At 35.0% G+C, this 19,620-nt stretch overlaps 1 protein-coding gene across 5 annotated transcripts in view; it reads left to right on the top strand.

Moving 5' to 3' along the window:
* Positions 1–19,620, top strand: part of LOC149081282 (sushi, von Willebrand factor type A, EGF and pentraxin domain-containing protein 1-like) — a 92,851-nt gene that overhangs the window by 8,579 nt on the left and 64,652 nt on the right. For all 5 annotated transcript variants that reach the window (XM_089238119.1, XM_089238117.1, XM_089238116.1 and 2 more), the window contains 3 exons: positions 3,071–3,235; positions 9,579–9,746; positions 14,935–15,120. In XM_089238119.1, the coding sequence (XP_089094245.1) occupies positions 3,071–3,235; positions 9,579–9,746; positions 14,935–15,120 (519 nt within the window). The remainder of the gene's footprint in view (positions 1–3,070; positions 3,236–9,578; positions 9,747–14,934; positions 15,121–19,620) is intronic.

Below are 19,620 nucleotides of genomic sequence, written 5' to 3'. Positions count from 1 at the left end.
CAATATGATACACAAATATTGTCACACTACTTTTACACAGCGATGCCAAAACTCGTAAAACATCAGGATGGGTCTATGATTGTCAGACGTCCCTTATATATGGTATTGAAGAGCATATGCCATGGGGGTATTACATTATGTACTCGTATATTACTGGGAGGGGGAACTCAAGTACTCTGAGTCCATTGTCTAGCATTTATGCTTCCACTTATTTAATTACAGTAAAGCTTCACTACGACACTCGATACAATGATAAATTTCACTTTTAGAATCTCATTTTAGAATTCTTTTCACTGCTGTCACTTCTGCATTCATGCTTCTCCGACTTCAAAAACAACTTTGGACAACAACAAATAATCTGACTTTTCCCTGGCACAAGAGAAATTTCCATCACAGGCAGTGGATATGATGATCAAATAAAATAATATTTAATAGTGTAACTGTGAATAAATATATATATATCAAGATGTATGCCAGGGCTTGATGAATCAAAAAAAAAACAAAACAAAAAAACAAAAATTTTAAGCGACAGCAAAATTTCTTAGGTGTTTTCTTCGGTAAAAATGGTTTTAATCTTAAGAAAAACTTTTGAATAAGTTTTTTCTTTTCCGGGACTTCACATCTTTTCCCTATGTTAAAAGACACTGTCATTAAATCAGAAAATTTTGTCATTCACAGACGTCAATTTAGCAATCACTTTCAGGCAATTTTATAGGTGCCAATATCGATTTCCGTCACCATGTAAACCTGGCCAATGAATTTGTCAAGTCCTGATATATGTATAGTAATATTTTTCTCATAAGAGTGTTTTTATTTTCTTTTTGTTTCAGTAGTCAACTTTGCAATTTTTGAATACAAGTCATATAATGGATCATTTGCCATTTCATGAAAATTTGTGAGCAGCTCAGCAGCCAAATATGCCTGCTAAATTATAATATATACCCGACTGTAATAAGATTTTTTTTTGTCAAGTTTTTCTTTGAAATTAAGGGAAGTAATGTTATACAAAAAATAGCTATACAGCCACACCCAAACAAGAACTATTCTGAGCATCATCCATAAGTCAAAATCATTCAGAATGGAAGGTTGTTAATTCCTTGATCTGAAACAGAGCAAAGAAAAATTTTTTTTCGAATAAATAATGCAGGTAGTGTTATATACGAAGTTTGGTATTTTAATGGTTTTTGAAAAAAAAAGCTATCCAACTCAGTCTGAATAATATGCTATTCATGTTCATAACGTGCTAGGTCCTCCTGAATCTTCCTCTGCACTAGAGATGGGCAAATATTCGGCTGGTATTTGACCCAGCCAAATAATGCTCAGGTATTCGGCTGAAGTCTAAGCATAACAAACTAATTTTTAAATATTTGGAATTTTTCATATAAATTAAAAATTTACTGATTATATTTTATCGTATGGTGTATATCCCTTTCTGTGAAAGAGGTTGTCAGGGGAAATTTCCAGGATAAAGAAAACATGGAACTGGGACAAGATAGAATCCTACTGCAATAAAGTGAAAGTGAGCATGAATTACACAAGTTCACTAACTGAATGATGTACTTGAACAAGAAATGTATTAAGTTATCAAGAGGCAAAAAACATCTAATGGAGAAAAATAATTCATAAATTTCATGATGCATTGCTAGTTGAGTGTAAATAATAGTTGACATTTTCTTTTAATTTAGATGTAAAATTGTAACAAGTGTTGAAAAAAAAAATTATTCTTTAAGTAACATTAAAATACAATATTTCATCAGCAAATTCAATTGCCAGTACCATGGAAATAAAAATCTTTCAATTACCAGTCTTTTAATATTTATTTCAATAATAAATTCAGACATGCCAACATTGGCTTATAGCTTGTCAGTAGTGAGTACCCCCCTCCCCTCCATGGTAACTCCCTGAACGTATTGTGTATGTATTGTATACCTAATGTAAAGTTTGAACACATAACAAGAAACATTACTCTGAAGAACATTACTCAGAAACAAGAATTGTATTTTTTCTTCAGAATTTGGAAGCAACAGTATGCAGCAGGGTATTTTGCCCTCTTCTAATTATTTATGAATTTTAAATTTTGTAGATTTGATTGTTTTCAGCGTAGGGACTTTTTTAAATGAGAGATGGGCTTGTGCATTTGCACCTTTAAGTTGAAAAATCGACTTCAGCCAACTACAACTGTGCTGTCAGTGGGGTTTGAACTTGGGTCTTTGTGATGGGAGCAATATCCCCAAAAGCAGAATATGCCAAAAACTGTGACGTAAGCCACAGAAAACAAACAAAACGGAAGAATTTTAAGAAAAGCATAGAAAACACTATTATGGTTAGTTTTACTACTACTTATACTACTTAACCGTACATGTATCTCGTACACATTCCTCTGCAGAATTGAACTGATACGTGCGGGAATGTGTGTTCTGAGTATGCGTGGTGCTAAAATATTTGTGTTGTCAGAGTTGTGTTTGTTTCGTGTTCTTGCTGGTGCTGCCTTCCTTATTGGTATCTTCTGTATCCTCAAGTGAAAATGGTAAATGTTTGAATTTTCATGTTATGTTCAAGGTCTTGCTGCTCTCTGAGGGAGACTCTTTTAAATGTGACACTGGCTCACATTCACACCTCAAAGTTTAAAAACCACAGAAAACCAACTTCAGCTGACCACCATTGTGCCACCAACAAGGTTTGAACCTGGAGCTTCATGATGAGAGTCCAGTATGATACCCACTTAACCACATAGCGGCTAGTAGTAATTAGACCTTTACATCAGAAGTTTCTTAATTTAGTCCATTCAGAACTACAGTTGAAGATCTGTGTTGTAGGTAAATAGTGGTTAAATTTGAAATTGTTATAGTTATTATTTATTTTCATCTTCCCTCCCCCCCCCCCCTTAGTAATCGTCTTGACTATCCAAAAAGAGAAAAATTAATAAGTGTTCATTAAAATCGTGAGTTGTGATCTAGTCAGTTAAAAACCAGTACTGAGTAAGATGTTTTTCAGATCTTTTTCCTACTTTATCATGTCAACTACTAACTTATTCATACATTACTGTTTAATTTTTTTGCCCATGTTACAGATTGTAAATTTGATGCTATACCCGCCCATTTTGCTCGTAATAGCTGTTATAATGAAACTGGAGAAACATGTGAACTGTCATGCAAGGATAGTCGTCTCACACTGAATGGTTCACCTACAATCACGTGTACTGGAACTGGTGAATGGACTAAATTTCCAGATTGTGGTATTTATTATTGTTTGTTTTAAATCTCAGTAAATTAGAAATACCTATCAGATTAGTTTCTTGTATAAACCAAAGTTTCCCAAATGTATTTAGCAACTTGCCACACCTACTGTATCAATATCCCTATCATCTCAAAATTTTGCACAATGATTCCTTTAATACATTGATGACTTTCTGCAGTCATTTATGTTACCTGTAATTGCATATCATCTTGGTATCATATTAAGATAAAGTAATGCTTGATCTCACACAGCTTGCATATTTCTGAACGGCCTCTTTGCTGTTGACAGTTTTGACGACCTCTTTGCTGTCTTCTTTAGCTACTAAGGTCACCATACCTTTTGCCAATTGAACACATATGGAGAAAACAATGGGCTATAAGTGGTACCCCCAAATGCCACAGATCTGGAACGAAAATTGTAAAATGCCGGGCAGAATGTATTGCGAGATGAAATTAGAAACTTCACTCTTTATATAGATGTATACATGCGTACATTGTTGCCAGAGGAAGTTTCACCAATTACTGATTTGAACATTCCATTTTCATGTGCTAACAGTAATGGTGGGTCCTACGACCTTGCAAAAGTTGACAACACGGAAAAACTAATAGATATTGGTTGATGAATTTGATGCTCCGAATACAGCAGTACAAAAAATTATGTATTTATGAAAAAAAGAAAATGAGTAAAGATTCAGAATATAAAAGAAAAATGATGCATAAATATGAGTGTGCACATACATAAGTTCCACAATTTTCTGATTTCACTGTACAACAATTAATGATGATAATCAAACAATATAAAATAACAATGATACAAATAAAAAGACCTGAAAAAACAAACTTCTTTCCCACCAGTTTGGAGGGAAGAAAAATATTAAAAAATTTGTTTGTAAACTGTCAATATTCAAAGAAATCTAAATTTTATAATATCATTCAAGAACCAATGGGTTTTAAAATATTAGTTTCATAATGTTTCAGAAATTCAGGAATTGATTGATGTGCCAAGTTTTTTCTAGGTATTTTGATCAATAGTATGTGTAAGCATTACAGAGAAAAAGAACATGCTACCAGGTCTCGGGAGAATTTTTATTACAAAATGTACAGTTTGTGACTGGGTTAATGAGAAGCACCTTTCCATTCACATAAATATTTTTTTTTCCGAGTCGAATTTGGACAAAAACTCTCTTGTATTTCAAATTATTGTTATTCTGAAGAAATTGTTTCATTCAAAAGTTGGATTTTATGAGCCTATACTGGGGAAATGATGTAGAATTATATGCATTTGATAAGTCTACTTGTAAACTTTGGTCACATAGAATCAAAATAATTTTCGATAAGTGCTTTTTTACCAAGTTTGGGTCCATAGATTCTTTCAGAAACTCAAGCCACAATGGTCGAATATTCTCCACATGACGAAAAGCCAGTTATGTCTATCAGGCAGAGAGTACTTCGCCTTTTCCAACAATTGGTCAAGACATAGTCTCAGAAGTCTGTATTTTTTCATTTTTAGAATTCTGACAAAAAAGCAGAGGATAAACTTTTTGAGTAATATGGACAGTCTTGGTTGACCAAGTTCACATCTGATTATATAACTTGGCGTGTCTCGCGGAAAGTACAATAGTTTTTCGCAAAAAAATTTAATACAACATTGAAATCATCCAAATATTCTTTGCTCCAAGTCGGTGCACCATATGACATAGTTGATACAACCAGAGAAGAGAAGAATCTAAATGCAATGTTGTGTGTGTGATTGATGAAATCCTAGATTGGATAAGGATCGGCCAGATTGAGCTTATTGCGTTTTTTGCTTTGGAGATTAATTTGATTTTAGCTGTCTGAAATTTTCCGAAAGATGAAAAGGAAATTCCAAAATGTGTGTACAACAAAACTATTTCTATTGGGATATTAGATAAATACCATTTTTCTGACTTTTTAGTCTCCCTCCCCTTCTGAAGACCATAACCTTAGTTTTATAGAGATGTTAATTTCCAATTTATATTGTATGCAGAAAGATTTTATAATTTTTATTTTCTTTTGTAAGTCTACTGGATTATCTGAGAGGAGTACTGTATTATCTGCGTAAAACAATTAATCACTCATTGTTGGTCAATTTGCAACTGGTGAGTTTCGGAATTATTCAGATTATTAAGTGAATCGATTAAATACAGACTAAATAGGGTTGGAGATAAGATTTCTCCCTGCAATATTCCCTTTGTGATGGATATTTTATCTGTCAAAGCTGAGGCAGTTCTCACCTTCAATGTTGCCCTTAAGTACATATTCTGGATCATCTTGATAAAATGTTCACTCACTCCAAGTTTTCTTAGAATGTCCTATAGACTTTTGTGGTCGATAGAATCAAATGTGTGTCTGAAATCTATGAACAGTGTATAAAAGTGGCCCCCTTGGTCTGGAGAGTGTCTCCTGAATCAGATAATTAAGTAAAGATCAAAGAAATTGGATGAAAATTCTGTGGTCTAGAGGGATCCCCCTTTTTATATATTGGAACAACAATAGCTTCCATCCAACACCCTGGCAGGATAGAGCTATGGAAAACATTGTTGAAAATTTTGAGCAACACCTCTCTATCTAGCATCTGGTGTCAAATGCATCAAAAACTCATTCAAGATTAAATCCTTACCATAGGCCTTCCTGTGTTTAACATCAATAGCAGTGTTTAATTTGGTAAGTGAGATATTAGCATCAAGGAGAGGGTCAATGTCTGGGTTAGTGCGAATTGCAAATTCTGTAGCAAATACTCAATCACCTCCAGAAAAAAAGCTTTCACGATGTTCTTTCCAGATTTTGGGAGTGATGGCATTCGTAAAAAAAGCCCCTTTTAACTCTAAACCGATTTATGATCTCTCAAAATGTAGTCGAGCCTCCAGCGCTATAAAGAGTCTCATTTATGCTCATAAAAATCTCATGGGTTTTTTTTTTTAACAAATATTCTTATATTTATTACGTGACAGTCTATATTGTTCCTGATTGTGATCATTGAAATGGGTTCGAACAATTCTTACATGCTGAAGATCAGATTTTAGTGTGGAGCACTCTTCATTGAACCAGAGGCTGGAGATCATTTTATTTTTTGCTTTACTATTTGAGATCCTGAAACAAATGATCATTCCTGATTTATCAGCTGCTGCAAGTAATATAGATCCAAATTGCTTGGCATTTATATTTGCAGATTGAAGTTCATACAAACTGCTCAGTTCTGATTGAAAAACCTTTTCTGAAATTTTTTCAACTGCGTTTTTTAATTATCGGGTTTATTGTATTAGGATGCACAGGCCTGTGTTTTGAAGCTGGGTTCTGATCTCTAAATCCATAAAAAAATCCCTATAGACAGAGTATGACGTAAAGCAAAGATCAATTGTGCTAGCACCATTATGTGAGATATATATGTAGTGTCCTTATGCATTTGAAGTGCTTAAACCATTCATAGGATAAAGTTATTTTTAATAATGAAATCAGATCTTATGTCCCCAATAATTAGTGATTTTATCCTTTGACGCACACAGTATGGTCCGCCTAATGAGTGCTCATCGTTTTCGTATGGTATATATAGTTTCTCACCCACTCTAGCATTTAAATAAGAGGCTATAATTACATACACATAGCTCTCGCATAATTCGGTCAGTAGCAAAACGAATTCAGAAAAATTTGCTTCATACTGTTTGTCAGGTGGGAAATATATGAAAATATAAACAATCATCGAAAAATTAAAACAAAATCACATTCGACAATAAGAAAAAAACGGTTTTTAGCTTTAACAGACATATTCCTAAAAATGTTTTTGTTGTATGCAAAAATTATACCTCCACTGCCCCAGCTTGTGGTTGTTGAGTGCTAGATAGCAGGTTGATCAATAAATTCAAAGTCACTATTTAACCTAGGTATATCAAACATTTTCATATGCCACGTTTCAACAAGGCAAAATGTGTGCTGCGAAAACAAACTAGACCACAAGTCAGGAAAAATGTCTTTATTTTTAAGACCTTCAATATTATAAAATGTTATATTATATTTGTTATAATTATTTACTGAATTAGGTATTTCAGGGATTATCAGTGTTCGGGAAACATAATACAAAGGTTAGATAAAGGAATATTATTAAAATTGATTAATTGGGCTGATACAGATTCAAATTTTCTATGTTAGAAAAAGTTTCAGATCAAGAAATACCTACTTTGCCCCAAGGGCGTGCAGGATTTATACAAGCACAACAATTAAATTTAGAAATACCATGAACGCTAGACAGATTGTTGATCTAAGTTTGGGGTATCAGTAGTAAGAGATCTGTCTTTAAGATCAATGATCTTATCATGTGCATGGCTCTCATAAAATAGTTTATTGTAATGAATAGAGAAGGTACCTTGACCCAGTTTTCTGTCTGAAGCAAACTGGCGAAGCCTCCATCGAGCATATCTTGTTGCAGCCTCATTCACTTGTATTTGACCCTTTCAGATTTTAGTGATTTTTCAGAATTGTAGTTTTTTGCTTGAAGTACGAAAATTTGCAGATGACCAGGCGTGGGTGGTTCGGCTGCCTCCATTCAATTTTGTGAACCTTCTCAATACCAATATCAGCAACCTGTAGCCTAGATAAACACAGATCCCTAACATCAGCCTCGAGCTGCTCAGCATTTTCATCTTTTTTCAGCATGCCGGAAAACATAATGTTTTTTCTACAGCTGCGATCTTCCAACTAAATCCATTTATCCTGTATATTTTTATACTCCGGAATCGATGTCTGCACTTTGTTGTCAACTTGATTATTCACTTTTTGGACACAGTCCTATATCTCATCCCTACGAGACTCTATCTCCACCAAGGCTGTATCAATATTTTCACACCACTGATTAAGATGATTTATTCTGTCCTCAGTTTTTTATAGTCTCGAAATCACTTCCGTGTTGAAAGAAAGTATTAATTTGGTACTTTGCATATATTGAATTCTCCATCGGACTGAGAATGTTGAGCGTTGATTTCATCTAATTTTGATCACCGTGATCCATCATGGGTTTCCAAAGGTGATATGTTTTTACGCTTTAATCCAGAGCCAGATTGAGAATTCGTGGTTGTGAGTGTATTTTCAGAACACACATTATCCTGGTGGGTAAACACTGCTGCAGAGATGCGTTCATGACATTTCCAGCAAGGATGAGAATGCAGACCTCTTGACCCTGGCACAATTAAAATGGAAGATCGACCAACAGGTCTCGCACTTAATCTCAAATTTCCCCTTTATGAATGCTTTGTTGTATTTTTTGCACATCTGGTCACTCATTCATTATTGGTAATTGAATGCAATTTTAATATTTGTAGAACAATCCTTTAAGAATTTAAGCTAGGTACTTTTTATTTTTCAAAAAACTTATTTCATCAAATTCCATGTTGCCCAGAGGGTTAAATGTGCGTAATTCATTTAATAATATATCTGTTAATATGACTAATTTTACTTAAAATTCATTGATTGCAGCTAATGCATGCTTCTATTGATGAAAATTTCTTTGGCATGTCTAATTCAGTGCAGAAATGTGATCTGGTTAGACCTTATCGTTCTTCCAGGATCCCAGGAAATGAATTCAGATTCCTAGTTGCATTTTGGGTACGGGATCTCTACCTTATTCTTGAGGTTGCAAGCAAAAAATGAAAAAAAAAAAACCACATTTGCTTGTCTTGTAACATCCTGTTGGTGTTGATGCATTATTGATGTGTATATTTTAAGAAAAGAAAGAATAACTATTTATGACATGAATGTCGCTCTCCACTTGTTAATACAAGATATACAGAAGACTGGATGTTGTGAAGATATTTATTATTTGAGATGTTAATTTTTTTTGAAGGAAGGAAAAAGAGCTATTAGCTGATCGGTTCACCGTCCATTGCACGGTTCCGTTCGGCACATATACGCTCTAGCGAAGGAAAATCTCTATCTCCTCTGTAGCTTAGTGGTCAGAGCACTCGTCCGGCAATCGAGGGACCCGGGTTTGACTCCCGGTAGAGGCAGAAGTGAGTTTTTTTCCTTCCTTAAAAAAAAATTAACATCTCAAATAATAAATATCTTCACAACATTCAGTCTTCTGTATATCTTGTAATAACTATTTAATAACATTTTTGAGTGCACCCATCCTTTGGGAAACTTTGATATCTCTGAGATGTTAAGCGGGGTGTGTCTGGTCCTTCAATGTTCCATGTCTTGTAACATCAAACAAAATTACTAAAACTTTAACATTACAGCCATTAAAAGGTCACCCTAATAAATATCCTGTATGTGTGCATGATTTTTGGTTGCAAAAATTATGTGTCAATATATTCTATCATTTTACTTATTCAGGATGTAATCCGAAAAGCTTACCGCTAGGTGTGGTTCTTAAGCCAGTTTGCTACTATAAAGTGGATCAAACGTGCATTGGTGCATGTGCTACTAATTACTATATGAAAAACAAAGCTGAAAGCATTACATGTGGTAAAGATGGCCGCTGGAAAACCCAGATTGACTGTTGTAAGTTAAAAAATGCTTTGTATGCATCCAAATAAACAGGTTTAATTTTTGAAGTAAAAAATGTGCATTATAGTTTTGAGTAAAAGAGTATGAGTATTTCATATATGCTAACCATCTTGGATTGCTCATAAGTTTGTTAATAGAGTTTTGTACATGTAGTGTACCTTATTACATAGTGACCCAGGTTTCACTCTGGACATTTGGTACTATGATACAAAGTGAGACAAACTCCACAGATTTCAAAGATTAACATAACTTAATTTAAAATGTAAAATTCACATTTTCGAGAGCTTGTTTGGCTGATGTGATAGAAAGTTTTTATCTTTCAACGTTTTGTTTATGTGGTTGGCAAACATTTTCAAGAAATCGTATGTAATGGCGGGAAAAGGGCTACTACTTATGCTTTTTACCTGCTTGAGTCGCACTGCTTTGTAGCAATTGATCAGTTAAGCAAGATTTTTCTCATTGGATGTTTCCAATGGTTTTGGATATTGCGTGGGTGTTAATTTCATCATCTTTAAGATGGGAAGCCGAGCACTTCACCTCTCTCTTCTTTTCTGTTGAAGCAGTTCTTGTGCTTTTGAATCTTGATTGCTTCTCTAAAAATATGTGGAAAATATTTTATATTGCTGGATAACACTTGGGTGTTTGCAAAGAGAATTTTGTGATCTTTTGGTAAGGGCATTCTGGGCTACTGCTGACTTGGCAACTTGACCCAGTCTACAATTTCATTTGTGCTCGACTAATCTGGTCGATATCAATCCTTTTGTGTAATGCCTATATGTACTTCTCCACAACTGCACAGATAACCTCAGCTGTTTTCAGATCATTACGTTGATCTTTGGCTGACCTGAGACACTCACCTAGCTTTTTGGTTGGCTTAAAGATTGTCTTGGAGCAAAATTTTCTCAGGTGCTGTTCGATTCTATTTGTAACTCAAGGAATGTAGGGCAGAAATGCTTTTCCGGTCACAGGTGGTTCTACTTTCTATGGGTTCTTTGGATGGCCCTTATTACACTCCTGCAGAATATCCATTTGCCTGGAAGTCTCGGAGATTCTTGCCCTTTCTACAGAGCTTTGATTATACCTTGCTTCTGGGCAGGATGGTGATTGGACTCTTGGTGCAAGTATCTGTCTGTGTGACCCAGTCTACTATTTTCTTGTGAACAGCCCCAAAGCACAATTTGCCAAAATCTGTGACGTACGTCACAGAACAATCCAAGAGAATTTTTAAAAAAACGATAGAGAACACACTACTATAGGGGTTTTTACTGCAGAACATTTCAGTCAGCCGAGGGCTAGTTGCGGAACAATGCAAAATTTTCTGCTCTGGGGGTGAACAGGACATCTAGAAATGAAAGGGTCCCTGTTCTTTCTCCATTGTGAATCCGTGGCTTTCTTGCCCTAGTTGACGGTCATCCACGGCTCCCCAGAGCAGCTTAACAAAGACCTACTTCAAAGCAATGAGCAGGAACATATGAATCTCGCAAGCTCACCACTGTTAAATAGGAGCCGCAATGCTCCCTTAGTGAACCACTGGTATACAAAAACGAGCAGTCAAAACATTCTTGACCCGAAACAGCACCATGCTAAAAATAGGCTTATCTGTAGTATGGTGTTGGCCACAAGGGGTATTTGTCGGAAGATGAACAATGAATCCAAACTTGCTGAAGTATTTGGCTAAAAGAAAAGTTAATTGGGAAAATGTTGATAAAGAGTGAAAAGATCCTCTGCAATGAAGAGACGGAGCCTAATTTCAGAAACCATTAGAGACCTGAACCAGATGCACCCATGTTCTCATCACCTTCCTGAAGAAGGGATGCAACTGGAAAAGATATAGTTTGGCTGTCTATGTCAAGCTGTCCAGCATAACTGGAGAGGCCGGCAACACTTTTTGGAAGTGCAGGAAAGGACATGTATGCCCCCCCCCCACATCCTGGAGCAAGACCCCCCTAGGCTGGGACCTCTGGTGGATCCCCAGACCCAGACTTTTCTGGGGCCCCCTCAAAAGAGAATTTATAGCATGAAAAAACAAAAAATGATGAAAATTGTCCCGGACCCCAGGCTGGAGCCCTGTCAGCTCTGCCCTTGCGGGAGCTGTGTATTGAATTGAATTGAGCATTGAATAGCATTTTGAAAGTATGTTTACTTGTGGGTGTTTATCCACTCGCAGTTTTCCCTTAAAATGGTTTCGATTTGTGAAGATCTGAGTGTGAGAGAGAGAGAGAACTCTCATAAAAAATGCCGCCCCTGTGAACATTCCAGCATAGGCTGTTGCCTTGTCATCTCATGCCTGGTGCTGGCCCTGAATACAGCAACCCAATTAATCGTGATCTTTTAATTTGGAGATCGGCTCTCATTCGTGCCTCAAAGTTGGGAACTGCAGAAAACCAACTTCAGCTGACCACCACTGCAGCAACAATGGGATTTGAAGACGGATCCTCATGATGCGAGTCCGTCGCTATTACCACTCGACCGTCACAGCGACTACCAAACGATACTGGTATTCCCTTGTAAAAGCAGTCGGCTAACTACGTATTAATAGTTCATAGTCCATCCTATCCATACCGGTGAAAATTTTGAACTCTTCGATCATATCCCGACACCTGCATTCTTCCAATGTAAACATCTTCAAACAGTGAAATCTCTCTTCATAACTCAAGCCCTGTGTGCCAAGAATATAGGGTTTCCAAATTCCCTACATTTTGGAGCCATCGAGAATGGGAAATTGTATTTCGTGAGAATTCCGAAATTACTTATTTACACTGTAACCCAGTTATATGACTCTTGTTTATGAAAATTTCTCATTTATACAACACTTATGTGTTTGTTCTCGATTATTTTCTATGATTTTTTTATTTTAAATTACTTTATTTATGCTCTGCGTAACTTCAATTAAGCTGCGTTTTCACTTTGACCCAATCTTAAATTTTTGGAAAAGTATAATTTCTCTAAATTAAGTTTTTTTTTTTTACTTTTTTCTGTAGGCAGCATAGTTAGGTAACTGAAATCATGTTTTATAGATATTGTAGTCTTAAAAATCATAAATATATATATATAAAATTGATTTTCTGTGTGCGTGTCTGTGTGTGTGTATGTTCTCTATACAAATCTACAATTTTAGATTGATCGTCGTCAAATTTTGCATATATACCAAATGGGACCCGACTTGAACGATAGGCTACTTTAAAATTTCGTCAGAGCAGGGCAAAAAAACTGTCAGGCAAAAATGGTTTTTGGGTCTCAACAATCACTTTCCGAACGTTTACTTTGGTTACCGTGGTTCCCTAGCAATGCGTTTCAGACGTGTATAATTGTATATGACTTTACAATGGTCTGTCACTTCTCTAATACTGTTACTGTATGTATAATAGTTTATGCCTTTATAATGGTTTGCCACATTTTCAATATACTCTCAGTAATGAGGCTTTTTGAATAGACGTCATAATCATCATCAGCATCGCTTTGAGAGTCAGGAAAAGGGTGATCCTCTTAGAAATCAGTGCTAAAATTGTCGATTTTACTGTAGAAATGCGGAAATTAGTGGGATTTTCCGCCCCATCAATAATTTTAAAAATTGTATTGAATTCTCGATTTTTGAAATATTCAGTTCACTTAGAGATATACGAAGCCCAGGAGATTAAATATGAAGTAATTAGCCTAACCTAAGAGCACATGTAGCTCTTCTCTGCACTTTTCATGCACATGACATCTTTTAGCGAAGGCGTAAGGAGTAGCTTTTAGCCCCCCCCCTTCCCCACTGTTACATAAGATTTCTTGAAAATGTTTGTCACCCGTGTGAACAAAATGTCAAGAGAAAAATTTTTGTCAGGTCAGCTAAAAAAAAAACCAGAAAACTATGATTTTTACATTATATGAGGACCACGAAAGTCTTGTTTGTTTCATAACTTAATTTATTAACCATTAACAAAATTATTTGGTTAAGTTTGGTAATTAACAATTGTTATTGTTGGTATGATTGTTATAGTTATGTAAGTAATAGTTGTATAAAGTTTCTATGCTATTAACATAAAAACTTCATTACTGTCATACTAATGGTGGAGTTGTCCTGCAAGTCCACAAAGTTATTACACACAGGCGAACTGGTAGCAAATTGACAACTATGTTAATATCATGTGAACAGTGACATCACTGGGTCGAACCAGCCTTGACAGAGAGAGGAAGGCCACATGCTGGAGACAAGACGTGGCACTACGATGGCAGGGTAGGCATGGCAAAATCATAAACCATTAGATCTGAGGAGCATTTGTGGAACACCAACCAGCAACAGCGGACAAGACTACTGATAAATAGAAGTGAGGAGTTTAACCAAGCTGGTATTTTGCCTGGAACAAGTGTATTATTAAGTTTAATATTTCACCGGTAGGACAAGAACCGGAATAGACGGACAAGTGAGTAGACAAGTACATCCAGGGCTGTAACTAGGCAGGTGCAACAGGTGCACCCGCACAGGACCCATTTGGAAGGGGGCCCAGAATGGGCCTAAATTCAAATTCTTGCACAGAAATGGCTAGCTACTGCCCTGAGTACATTGTTACCCGAGCTATTTATACCTATAAAAGATACAAGCAGTATGGTTTTACTCCTGGGGCCAACCACCTCAAGAAACTGCTTTTAAACAACAGTCGATAAAAAAATATTCAACATAACTAATTTGAATATTCACACATAGAAACTGAAAAATTAATTTTAACGAAACTTCAAATGGCAACACAACGAAATAGCATTGTGATTAGGACTGTGTTAATTAATGCTATAAATAATGAATTTGTGGCTATTATATATATATGTATTACAATTGTATGGTAAGAAACGGTTTTTTTATACAACAAATTCCTTACAAAAACAGAATTTTCATTATATAACATGTACTATAAAAATATATAGAGACGGGTTATGCCTATCCCACAGTGGTCCCGACTATTGTTACACACAGTCACCTTGTAGGCTTTCAGTTTTGCAAAGGATCGTATATTCAAGCTTCTAAGGAATTTTAGTCATTGCTAAAGCAAATCCACAGCATTGATCCCATGTCATGGCTTTGGTTCATTTCAGGCATGAATTTGAAGAAAAAAAATGAATAAGTCAATCAAATATATATTTTTTAATTTCTTGAAGGAATTTTTATTCTAAATCATGCATAATTTTTGTTTTAACGCTTGTTTAGGGAAAAAGTGTTCCCCACCTCAGATACCAGCAACCATGGAATATGTTGGCCGATGTCAAAATGCTCAAACTGGACAAACATGCAAACTGAAATGCAAAAGTCCTGTGCATCGCTTAGCTGGTACACTCGACACTTTTCATTGCTTAAAAGAAGGGAAGTATTCCAAAATGCCAGACTGTGTAGATAGTAAGTTGATGAATATTGTGTTCTTTTGAAATAACGGTGATACCCAGATTTCTCTTATTTCCCACATTGCATGTTTTTTTTTTTTATTACCTCTCATTTCATTTCAGTGGTGTACTCTTCTTTTCCATTTAATGCTATGTATATGTTACTGCCAAACACAGAAATCAGCCAGTTTGAGAACAGGCTAATTTCATTGGATATTGATCTGGCCAATGTCTGAATTTTAGGCTTTGGCAATCCAGTTCCTGATGCTGAAGATCTCTGGCCAAAGTGTGATTCAGGATCATCGTAAAGTTGGTGATGATTTTTTTTTGCGATCTATCTTTTCATTTAATTATGTCCACGTTAGTTATGGGAACCCAGCAGACCATAGTCACAATGTGGTAATTATTTTTTTTATTCAAAATTTTACAAAAAAATCATTTTTTTTTCATATAAATAGTTTTTTCTTCAAATTTCTATTTTTCTCGTCTTATGGAGATAATCCAATACGGTTACTATGCATAGCCATGTATCTCACATTGGCAATGAAAAAAAAAAGGATTTGCTTACTGGACCATCTTACATCAGCACATCCAACTTTGGCCAGAGATCTTTGGCCACTTAGCTAATTGGCCAGCCAAAGCCCATGTCATTTCTAAAAATTGGACTTTGGCCAAACCTGTCAGTCATTTCACGAATTTGCCACATTACTGGCTTTGGCAGTAATATATATACATATCTATTTTCTTAAATGTACATGGAGTGGAATTCCGGTTATTAAAAAGTTAAACTTTCTTTTTTTCTGAAAAAAATGCATGGCTTTCTTCAAGGCCCCTTCCTTTTTATGTGAAACTAGCTTACCCGTCGCGCATTGCTGCGATATCAGAAAAAAGGAAATGAAAGAAAGGAAAAAAACTATGCCAGAAGCCTTCGCGGGAGTGTATTCAACTTCCCAGTTTCATGGCGATCGGATGAATCGTGTAATGCATAAAGGGCAGACAGACATATATTAGTTTTATATATATAGATTATGAATTAATTCATAAGCAAGTACTTTTGTAGAAACTGATTTTTATGCTCACAACCAACCAACTGATCAGTTCTGATGAATTATTCTGCAATGATTTATACAGCCAGCTACCAGAAACAAAAATTTAAAAAAATATAAACACACACATTTGAATAAAACTCAATTTCTGATAATTAACTTGTTTTCTTTGAAAATTTTAAAATATAATTAATCAAACATTGGACATTATAATTTTTGTTTAGGCCTAAAATGTGTTTATAGAAATGCATTAGAATTTCTCAAAGTTACAATGTCAAAAAAGGAAAGTTATTGGATAATAAAAACGAAGTTCTTAGTGATAGCTAAAAATCAACTTTCAAATCTATATATGCCATGGCTGTACTATACTACAGAAAAGTATGGCACTTCAAATCGCTATGTTTTATCTGTCCATAGTTTTGAAACATTGTTCTTTCTGAAATACAGTGATGTCTTTTTAAGATCTTTGTAAATCTGTATTGCTTTTCGAGTTATTTCTAATCAAAACTTAGTTTTAGGTCTGTTTATTACCTCCCCCATGTCCTACTAGTTTTTATTGTATACATTTGATGAAGCTTGGTTTGAAATGGCTTATTCATTCTCAGAATTTAGGAATTTCTAGAAGCTATCCATTCTTAGAATAAGACAACCATAAGTATTCTATATGGGCATTGTATTATATTTTATCATGTGTATATATTGTTTATAATTTGCGTTAATTGCATTTTTAATTGGGTTGCTGTTTTTTTTTTTAAATATATGACATCCATATTTTTATGGGCGTCTTTTTATCAGCCACCTCGTTGGGCATTTTGCCTGTTGTGGTGTTGTATTTGTATCTGTAATTCCCCCATCTAATGAACTTTTTGAGTGTAGTAATGACAGATAAATCAACTTATACTTATTGTTGGGCAATAATTGGCTACAGCATGACACGAAATGGCAAAAATGGACAAGGCATCATTTTATTCATAAAACATAACAGTTATTAACGGGAACACAGCATTAAACATAACATTCCTATGAATTAAAAAAACACAAGTGCAACCACGTGCACACATTAAACTGACATGACAAAAAGAAACCAGAATCTCTATTTTTCTCCCTCACAAGTGATGGTCTTTTGCGCCTGTTATGTCATCTTTCGTTAAATTATTAGTCTGAATTCCTCCCTTCTCATGGAAATTTTTCACAAAAAATAGAGGGAAACATTTTTTTTTTCTTATTTCAAAATATCCAAGTAGGTATACAGTGAATTCAATTTACACACACATCCAGTACCAGATACATTGAATATCATTGCCATGAAACAAATAATTAGAGAAAAGTATATGTATATATAATATGACAGGTGTACACATCAAATTCACACTCCAGTTAAGCAAGATTTATACATCCAAGACTGATTTGAAAAAATATTAGGATATCTGGATAGAAGGTTCCCCAGTTGTTCCCTTCTGAATTTTCAATAATTGATTTTTGATTTTATCTCATTTGTCAATTCTGACTCTCATTAGCCTCTTCTTCAAGCTTGGGTATTTCATCTTCGTTTTCATTTGGAGAATTTTCTTCTAAATACAAGAAATTAACATTTTCGGCTCATGTGAATATGCTAAAGCTTTATTTTAAATGATGCACATACATCTTATTCCTATTGGGAATTTAATCGCATAATTGATTGCAGAAAGTTGAACTTCTCCAGGACCCATCCACTGAACAGACTTGTTTGACTTAGAAGTGGTCACTACCAAAACAAGGTCACCAGGGTTGAATTGACGTATTACCAAAGCTGCATTAAGACTTTCAAGCAGCTTTGCGTATTACTGTCTTTCAATCAAGCCATAGCTTCCATATTTCCATGGCATATTCCATGTGCTTTACACCTAGTTCTTGGCAATATTTCATTTGATTCATAAGTTCGAAAACATAGCTCACAAAACTTTTTTATTTGGTTCTCTGTTATATTCTTGTACAATAACATTATGAGTGTTCTTTCCATGAACCAATTCAGCTGGCAAAAAACATGTACTGTCATGAGTCACAGTTCTTAGTGAAAAGGAACTTGAATAAGGATCTTTTTCCAATCTGGATCAGATTCTAGACACAAAACACAAAGAATCCTTTTTAAAAGCTCTATGCATTCTTTCCATTTCGGCTGGGATACTTTGAGGATCATGAACAGAGCTTCACACAACCTTGATATTAACTTGTTTTAAAAATTGTGTGGCAAGTGTACTTATGAATGAGGTACCTTGATTCATTTGTATTTCACCACAATATATTTAGTCTTTTTAGCACACACTGTTTGCTGCTTCAATGTTTTTAATTCATCGCTATCCAACTGTTCTTTCAGAAATGTTTTTCTAGATATTTTTATAATATCACAAAAGTCTCAAGTTCCACTGAAGGTAGAATGTCATCTTCATAAATAGGTACTTCATCATTTTGTTCAACTTCAGGATTTATTTCACCTGCTTCAAGTAATTTTTTTTTTTGTGGACAGTTTGATTTCAGCTCTAGTCTGAACAGCATTCACCATAGGAATTTCAACTTCTTTATAACCTTTTACTTCCTCAAATAATGAAGCTGTTTAATTGCCCAAAATATATTTTCCTTAATCAGTCTCTCTCAAAACAACAGCCTCTGTTACAATATGACCAAAAATCATAATCTCATTCTTCCTCTGCTGAAGGCAAGCATACTGGGCTTTCTTTGAAAGATGTTTGTAAGCTACACAGTTTCACTTGTACAAAGAAGGCTGGACATAGTTTCTACATCTACAGATTAAGTCAAGAGTACTTGAAGAACACCTTCTGAAGAAGAGAGAAGTACACCAGTCTCTTCTCACTACTTTACCAAACACCAACTCCGGCCATATCGCTATATTGCAATTTACTGCCATTGATGAGTTGGATTGGGAATGGAGGTTCCATCAACAGCCGTTTTCCCATTGGTATGTTAATTTTTTATTGAAGTTTCAATTTCGATTTTTTTTTTTTTTTTTTTTTTTTAATCCTTTTGACTTGTATCCACTGTAACTTCTGTCTTGAACTTTGTTAATAACTTTCAAGGGCGATTCCTTATTCGGGAAATTTTATCTTATACTCTCATATTCATCCAACTTTTCTGCCCGATCATAAGGTGTTTCATCTTTATTGAGAAAATGCTCTCTCACTTCTGCCGGAACCAGATATCTCAGTTGTTTGACAATCATCAGATCTTTCAACTGCTGAAAGAATTCAATTTTCAAATTAGCAATCTATTTGGAGAAGTATTTATGTAATTCATGTGTATTATTTCTCTAAAAAATTTTGGGGGGAGTCTTATGACAGTGAAATAATTGTTTGTTTTTCACTGTTGAGCTTATATTGCTGAAGAATGAGTAATTTTCCGAAATCATGATTTTGTCTCTTCAAGTGCTTCTCTCACTATCATGTGGAGTTCAGACGAAACTACACTGAGCAAGTAAG

Source organism: Pholcus phalangioides, unplaced genomic scaffold, assembly GCF_987345545.1.
Source record: "Pholcus phalangioides strain wild (caught in Gottingen) unplaced genomic scaffold, Ppha-v1.0 ptg000010l_1, whole genome shotgun sequence".
NCBI classification, from domain to species: Eukaryota; Metazoa; Arthropoda; class Arachnida; order Araneae; family Pholcidae; genus Pholcus; species Pholcus phalangioides.
Note: the sequence above shows the minus strand (reverse complement) of the source record. Positions and strands in the feature narration are given on the sequence as shown.